Genomic DNA, 8231 nt, shown 5'->3' with positions numbered 1-8231 from the left:
ACGGGTGTACATAGTCGTTTCCTGTGGAATTTTTAGGAATGACGAATGCACCGATTGGCATGCGCTGACATACAAACGGCACGGGCGAATGCGAATCTGGCCGTCTTACAACACTTACGCCTACAGCAACCGAGCTAAGTTTCCCCTCGTGGTGCGTTCATTTCTCGGTGAAGATTTTAAAAATAAAGATAAAGGTGCAGCCCTGCAATGTCTTGCTCACACCATTGTTTGTGGAAGGTCCTCCGCTAGAGGAAGCTCAAGGGGGCATTTGCTTTACTTTTCCACGCTGACAAAATGTGGGATTAGATCGCGTAAATATAAATGTGTCGTTAAATCCGCCACCACCCGACACAGCCAATTAGTCAGGTGCGTCACGAAAACGGAACATGCCAATGCGTTACTCGTACAATTGTGAATGTTGTGGATTGTAATTGTTGTGGATTTGCTCTCCAACACACCGGTGTGCTGTGCTCGAAACGAATTGCCATGTTCTCTTTACGTAACAAACCTTACTAGTTGGCTGTGTCGGGTGGTGGCCGGTTTAACGACACATTTCTATTTACGCGATCTATAACCCCCCAAAAAAACCTCTATATTATGGATTATATTGCTCGCGAAAGCCTGCTACGTGTTAAACAAACGTGCATTGGAAGAGGTCGGCATTTCAACAACATTTTACCCAACACACGCGACTTTGCCGATCGACTAACCGTGGCGAAACCCACATAAACTGCTGGCTAGACAGAAGCGGAGGGAATTAAAATAACTTGCCCCATTTGTTTTAACTGCCACGTTTGGGAATTTGAATCGAAACGGCGATCTTTGGATCGCAAGTCCAATGTGCCAACCAACGCACCGTACAAATTCCCTTCATTTCTTAGCTAAAAGTGGAAAACTGCTGTTTATCGATCTCGACCATTCTGTACGTGTGGCCAACGGTAATCGATTTTATTTCAGGTTTTTTTATTCGATTAACGGATATGTAAAAAATACATTTTAAGAACCCGAAATAATATCTATAAAAGGCACATCCTTTTGTCAATCCACTGTAGAATGAAGGCTCCCCAACCGACCATACTTCACCATGCTGGTCAGTGGTGAAGTCGGAGAGGTGGGGGTTGCGTAGGAAGGACTGATTGAGATGTCACGCGCCACTGATGTTTGCGGTAGCCGGGAATTGAACTCTGGGATTCAAAGGGAAGTGTGCTTACCACTGCGTCGCCACTCCCATAGGAATACACGTGTGTGTGTGTGCACGTGTGTGTTCACGTGTGTGTGTGTGAGCGATGGTGTAGCGGTTAGCGCGCTGCGCTATGAACCTGGCGACCCGGGTTCGATTCCCGCTCACGGCGAACATAACCAGTGACGATTATTTGAACCGGTCCTGGGCCTCCCCTAGGTCGACTCAGCCTAAAATGAGTACCCGGTGCGGTGTGTAAACATCGCCACTAGGGAGACAAAGGCGGCCGGGCGCGGTGTTGGCCACCCACCCCCTCGTGTGCCGTGCCGGCCTTCATAGGTGCTCGCTAACAGCACTTACTCCAACAGTCTGTTAAGGCTATACGGGCGGAGGATATTTGTCTATGGAGGCTCGTGAAGGACACTACTAGGCAGTTGGAGGCAGTCGCTCTCCAGCAACAACGGAGGGCAGAGGAACGACGCTCACAACAACGAGCGGAGCGCCGGGCGGATAAAATACAGCAAGGGGGCACAGCTGGTGATGCATCTACCCGTCATCTCAGTCAGCCAACTCACACGGATGGCACCTGCGGGTCTGTCCCGAGACCTCCTCCTGGCAGCCTCAAAGTACACCTGGCCTGGCACAGGCGACACTCAGTGACGGTGACGTTCTTTATATATCGGGTAAGGATCGGTATTTATATTCCGTGTCACCTGCTTGCCAATAAAATGGACCTACACTGTTTGACATTACCCATCTACCTTAATGACCCCCCCCCTCCCACAAGTGACCACGCGTTACATCATTCACACTGTACACACGTGCTTTAACAACACAATCTCTACCTGACCGGTAGTGAAATCGATCGACCGGTAGTCCCCTCTCGTGAACAATTATTAACATGCGGGCGCAGCGGTTGGCGCGCTGCACTATGAACTCCGCGGTGGCCGAGTTTCGTTTCCTGGTCACGGACACCTCGTGAGCGGGCCCAGTGGCAACGCGGAACGGTCGAATGCCATCGTGCCCCATCTCATCATCACCGCACACCGGAGTCATTCAGCAGTGGATCGACAAAGGGCCCCATTAAATCGTAAACAATGCCCATCGTTGTTTTGCGTCTTGCGTCCCGACTGATTCTCGAATAATGAAGTTATTTCACCGCACAGCAAAACGCGTTAGAAATAAAATGAGAAAGTGTTTTTTTTTCAACCTACCTACGTGACTTTAGCGAAAGACCCAACGAATATGAATTCCTGCAGTCACGAAAGCTTTTAAGTCAATAATAAACGTGACATTCTCAGGCCACCAGTCGATGCAGGCGTCCATCCGCACGCCACGTCGATAAAATGCTTGCGGGGGTGTGGTGCTTGGTTGGCATGTGACCATACTTCACCAGAATGGTCAGTGCGGGTTAGTGATGGGAGAGGTGGCCAGGACCGGTTCAGATATCACTCGTCACTGATGTTCAACACGGCCGTGACTCATTCTCAGGGGGTTTTTTTCCCGGGTTCATAACGTAGCAAGCTAACCGCTGTACCACTGCTCCGTGTGCTAGGAAAAGAGGCCATCGCCCTGATTTTTGCCGATGTAAAATGTTTCACGTCTTATATCGCTTCGCCTTTAAGGCAGCGTCGTGTGACGAACGCCTTCAATGTTTCTTCTTAATCGTGACTGTGCACCATTGCCAACGCAGCAGCAGCAACAGCAGCAGCAGCAACAGCAGCAGCAGCGTCGACACATCATTTAATTCGGCAACAAAAACAACAAAAAGCAGTTTGACTTAAAACAGCAACGGCTCGAATCCACTGCCATCTGCACTGCTGCGGCGACGACGACGACGTTACAGAGACGTCGTTGCGCCGATATGAGCCGTGAAAAATCGTCTGCAAGCGTTTTTTTTCGTTTTTTGTGTGTGTGTGCGTGTGCCCTGGCCTCGCTACCAATCATACGAGAGCGGTAACCCTGCACCCCCACCCGCTCGCCCGCGCGTACATAAGCGACGGCGTCCTCAACGGGTGAGGCAGTGCGCAAAAAAAAGTGCCCGGGACCCCATCGGAGCTTTGAGAGCGCGAGTCAGCGTGCGTTTTTAAGACGCGCGGTAGCAGCGTCTATATCTCGAGGTGTGTCGAGAGAGAAAGAGAAGAGCAGCGAGCAAGCGTGCGACGCAACAATCACCGCACCATCGGAGGGTGTTTCTTTGGACTCTATATAAACATCGTCGGGTTCTCGTCCCTTGCTCCACGCCGAATCGGTAAGAAGATCTTGTACGTGGAGTGAAGTCTCCCACCCACCCCCCCTACCACCACCAACCATCAACACCCACTCCACACACACACAGACACCACCTCATCATCATCTCAAGCATCGCGCGCAGCGACTGCTGAGCGCATTTCGGTCTGAGAGAACAGCTTTGTAGCGCGCCCCGTTGTCTCTCGTTATTTATTTTAAAATAGATTATTTATACGAAGGTGACACACTTTGCCGATGGGGTGAATTGTAAGTATCCTCGTGATGTAAGCGGTCGACGTGCGTTTATTTTTAGTTAACTGGACAGTAACGGGTAGAGAGGAGTTGGGGTGGGGGGGAGAGGTTTGGAGGTCGTTATTTGATCTCTGATGGACATTCCTCGCCTCTCGCCCCGCTCTCTCCTCCCTGCGCGCGTGCACGTTGTCTACCAAGCCACCCCACACGCGCACGCGCGCGCGTTTGCGTGCACGCGCGTGTGCGTGCGTGCGTGCGCGTGCACCCAATGCGCGCACACGCACGCGCGCGCGCGCATTGGGTGCACGCGCACGCGGTGCCCACGAGTTCTGGCCGAAAACAGTTGCCGTGCCCTTTTCTCAGCTGTGCTAATCTGCTGCATCGAGGTTTATAATTACTCTGTGTACTGACATCACTCGGCAACCACATCACGCGCGCTGTTTGTATCTTTAGTAGGGTTTAGTGTTTTGGAAACATTGTGGACTTCGGTTTGGGAAGTCGGGGTGGGTGTGGGGGTGGGCCGCTGCTATGTAGAACACAACGTGCCAAAGAGTTATCCCGACGAGGTTTCAAATCGGCGTGGAGGTAGCCCACCTTCAGCGTAACGTTTATTGCGCGAACACGGACTGATCTCGAGATTCTGTCTGCCAGTCGCTAACAGCCCGGGTCGCGACTAACATCGTGCAGACGAAGTGCGTAAATAAGCCTACGCTCCTACCAATCAAGCTGCCGTCCATCGAAAACACCCCTAACAAAAGAGAGAGAGAGAGAACACGTTCGAGATGCGCTTCCGGCGTTTGCAAAACGCGAGAGAATTCGCAGAAAGATTTGCGTTAGTGACTCAAGCCGGGCCGCGTGGGGTTTTTGCTTGTTTGTTGCAGACGCGATGAAGCCGTCGTACGCGTGCCCGTGGATGGGTCTCCTGCTCACCACAGCCTGCCACCTCGTGCTCACGGCCACGATCCGCACGGACAAACTCGCCGAGCTCAAACGGTAAGGAGGAGGAGGCAGACGGAGAGCGTGCGGCGACGGGGATGGGATGGGGGGGGTGACAATGACGACGTATCAGCGTGGCCCTTGCCGCGCTGGTAAAGGTCATAACGACCGTCGCCTTCTTTGCCAGCTCACGCTCGCAGGGTCTTTGTTTACCGACACAGGTTCCAGGGCAAGTTGTCGCCGCATTTGTAATGTGTTGTGTGTTTGTGCGTAACCGCAGCCCGCCCCTCTCGCCCAAACCCACCCCAACTTAACATCCTATTCGTTATTTTCTTTCACAGGCTAAATGCGCACGGGGTGGCCAGACTAAAGCGCGACCTTGAGACGCTCACCCTATCGAGGCACGTGCGCGCCAGTGCGGAACTGAGCGTTGCCGGTCACCTGTACGTCCGCCTGGAGGAATTAAAAAGCACCTTGCGACACGTGGACAGGTGCGTACACACCGCGGGCTACGCGGGGAGCTATAGAACAACACCCAACGCGAAGGTGTCGCGGTCTTCTCGTGATCAGCATGTGAGCACGCGCGCGCGAATGCAATATTATTGGAATGAAATTCGTTTCTGGTAGGTTGACTGTCTCTCTCCTCCCCCACCGTCTCTCTCTCTCTCTCTGGGGTCGCTCATCGCTATAGAACGCACGGCTGGCTTCGCAAGCATGTGGCTATGCTTATGAAACAGATTGCATCAAACTCGTATAGTGTGTCCCAACTCGCATTCTACGGCTGAATTATTCAGAACATTTGAGCAGACGGAACGTTTTTTGTGTGTTTTTTTTAAATCGAGAGAGAGACCCCGCAGCGATGAATGGGAGGGGGGGTGGGGAGAGTCCAAAAATGCAATATAACTGCTCCCAAATCCCATTAGTCCGGGGCGGGTCTAGTATCACGCAAAGGTCGAGCAGATTCCGGCGTGGCGTGATGATGGAGCAACAGCCTCGGCGGCCAATAGTGCCTGGCCGCTCATTCATGCAAATCACACGTCGAAATCATCCAATTTAGGTTTTAACCTTTTGAGTGGCGACGTGCCAGATGTGCATGGTGCGGGGTGTCCGTGTGCCATCCTTAGAAGCTCTGGTAAATGTGTAAGGCGAAAGGAGTGATATTAAACTAATCGCCGTCCTCTTCCCCCCCCCTCTCTCTGTGCCTTGCCCTTGGATCTACAGCAGCAACAGCAAAAGCAACGAGCCACGGACAAGGGCAAAGCGTTACGCCCACGCTCACCACTCAAAGTCGATGAGGGCCGGCTGCTCGCTGGGCACGTGCCAGGTGGTGAACCTGAGTCACAGGCTGTACCGGCTCCTTGGGAAAATAGACAAGGACGACGCGGCGGGGAACACCACGTGGAATCCAAACAGCTTCGGCCGCAGGCGACGATCCGCCGACCTCTTCCAGCCGCCGAGAAGATAGCCTCTCCGGGGGAGGGTGCTGGGAAAGGATGGATGCTCTTTCAGTGGTGGTGGTGGTGGTGGAGTTGGGTGGCTGGGTTGGTGGGGTGGCTCCCTTAGGAAGGGCTGCAGTCTTTATACCTTGAAGACGTATTCGCCGAGTTTACAAGGACGCACAGGCTCCGACCAAGGACTGACTGTGAAGCAAAGCAAGAGTCCGTGGCATTTGCGAGCCGCTGGGGGGGGGGGGTTGAGGCCGCGCCAGCACGACACGATTCCGCGCTCTTGCCGCTCTCGTACACGTGGAGCCCTGGCTGCGGGGAGTGCGGTGGCGGGGGGGCAGTCCGTGGATCGGCGTGTGCGCTCCATCTGCTGGTCCCTGCAGAAGGCGCCAGACTCCCCGAGAACGTAGCGTTGTATCGACGGCGTGATAAGGAATGTAGACGCATCCGTAACCTTGTTGGGTTTCATTTTTCATTTCGCATTTCTCTTTTGAAAACAATGGACACCCCCGTCCCCGCCCGCCCGCCTCGGTTCGGATATTGCAACCACTCCCCCGTTCTCACTTACGACAAAGTCCGACGAGGTGCCGCATCTGGCCGGCGCAATGCAACGCAGAAGAGACGCTTCGTGGGGTTCCCTATGAATGGACTGAGCGCTCTCTCTCTCTCACAAAACGTGGTACAGCCCCCCCTTCACTCACGTACCGTGCCATGTGCACCTCCCCCCCCTTCGGAGCTGTGTGTACCGCTGGCAGCTTCAGAGATGCCCACAGGCGCGTGGAGGGAAATTGGCCTAACACCGTGCCATTTTCGTAGCATTTGATTATTCTTTTTTCCCCCTTTACTTTATATTTTATATTATTATATTTCTAGGAGCGAACGTCCGGAGTTGAGAACGCCAGCCCCCCGTTGTTCCTCTTCTCCTTTACCTGCCTCCTCGGCCTCGGCGGGAGGTGACACTGAACTGAAAGGGACCTTTTTGGAGAAAAAAACAGTTACTTGAAACGCAGGAATGTTCGGCACGCTGCAATCCTGTGCAATCTAATGTAGTTTTTATTGGCGGAGAGGAATTCCGAGACGCGTGTTTTTGATGTAACGTGTAAATTATACGGGGCCGGTGTGTGTGTGTGTGCGCGCACGGCTCAGCGCGCGCGCTGCTTTTAATTTATAAATGTTTGTCTATAAAAACAAAACCACTATTTAATTTTGATATGATATCTTGAACATTCCTTTTTATCCCTTCCTGTAAATCCCTTATATCGTTATAATATTATTATTTACTACTACTGTACAGATAAATAAACTTTACAAACCATATATATTGTGCGAACGTGGTGAGTATGTTTTGCAAAATAATGGTGACGTGGGTTTTTTTTTGCATCCCAAAGGAAGGTTGGGTTCACTGTGGGTCAGATTAGGCACCTCGGCGTGTTGCATCAGTCGCAAGAGCCAGCTCAGTAATCCTCCCGTCAAGTACTCCATGTGCCTTTGCGATTCCTCTTCGTGTAAACCCCTTCCTTGATCAATTTCCACGAGTGGCAAATGATAGCCCTGTGAATTTGAATTTATATATGAAATAAGCTAGGCTCAAGCCTATGTTTGGCCGGTGCCGCGGTCCCTTTGAAGCAATACATGATATAATTATTATTTAAAGAAGGAAATAAATCCACTCCTATAACACTACTTGTCAAGTTATGCTTCTGTTTTGGTGCACTACCGACCCCACCGTGCGTGATGTACGTCGCACTGCAATCATACACGGCGCATGTCTGTAGACTCGGCCTCATGTTGAGAGTTTGTAAATATCTATCAATGCACTGATGGATTTGCTGCAGGCACAGCCTCCCATTGCCGATACCAGCTTTTCAGCTTCCTTGTCTAAGTAGCCGCCCAAACAAAGTCATATTATTAAGTTGTCCGACATAATTGGCTATTGCCTAAAGTCTAATTTGACCTTTTGTAATAAGCCCCAAAATCTGGCCATGTTCACCAGGCAAAAGGGTACACAGTGAGTTGACATTATACATAGAAGATGTTATGAATGAGATAGATACACATTTCACGAGCGCATCTGTTTGCGTGCCTCTCTACTCTGCAGCTGTAAGGACTAGGATAGAGTTCAATGTCCTAATATTTGGTGTGGATACTGGTCAATGTGGGGGAGCGGTGATGCAGGGGCTAGTTAGAGC

At 51.8% G+C, this 8231-nt stretch overlaps 1 protein-coding gene across 2 annotated transcripts; it reads left to right on the top strand.

Moving 5' to 3' along the window:
- Nucleotides 1-3206: 3206 nt before the first annotated feature.
- On the top strand, nt 3207-7722 carry LOC144933741 (pro-adrenomedullin-like). Of its 2 annotated transcripts, none has more exons than XM_078858813.1 (4): nt 3207-3431; nt 4543-4654; nt 4939-5088; nt 5819-7722. In XM_078858813.1, exons 2-4 carry the CDS (start codon nt 4548-4550, stop codon nt 6060-6062), a joined length of 501 nt encoding a protein of 166 aa, XP_078714939.1. In that variant the 5' UTR covers nt 3207-3431; nt 4543-4547; the 3' UTR covers nt 6063-7722. The 2 variants fall into 2 exon arrangements, with proteins under 2 accessions (XP_078714939.1, XP_078714940.1); XM_078858814.1 differs by lacking the exon at nt 3207-3431 and adding an exon at nt 4198-4246.
- Nucleotides 7723-8231: the final 509 nt, after the last annotated feature.

This window comes from Lampetra fluviatilis, chromosome 8 (genome assembly GCF_964198595.1).
Source record: "Lampetra fluviatilis chromosome 8, kcLamFluv1.1, whole genome shotgun sequence".
In the NCBI taxonomy this organism is placed as follows: domain Eukaryota; kingdom Metazoa; phylum Chordata; class Hyperoartia; order Petromyzontiformes; family Petromyzontidae; genus Lampetra; species Lampetra fluviatilis.
Note: the sequence above shows the minus strand (reverse complement) of the source record. Positions and strands in the feature narration are given on the sequence as shown.

Excerpts from the sequence above, each read along its gene's own strand:
- LOC144933741 (XM_078858813.1), top strand. The coding sequence starts at position 4,548 with ATGAAGCCGTCGTACGCGTGCCCGTGGATGGGTCTCCTGCTCACCACA. Across the intron at positions 4,655-4,938 it reads AAACTCGCCGAGCTCAAACG|GCTAAATGCGCACGGGGTGG; the intron begins GTAAGGAGGAGG and ends TTTCTTTCACAG. Across the intron at positions 5,089-5,818 it reads ACCTTGCGACACGTGGACAG|CAGCAACAGCAAAAGCAACG; the intron begins GTGCGTACACAC and ends TTGGATCTACAG.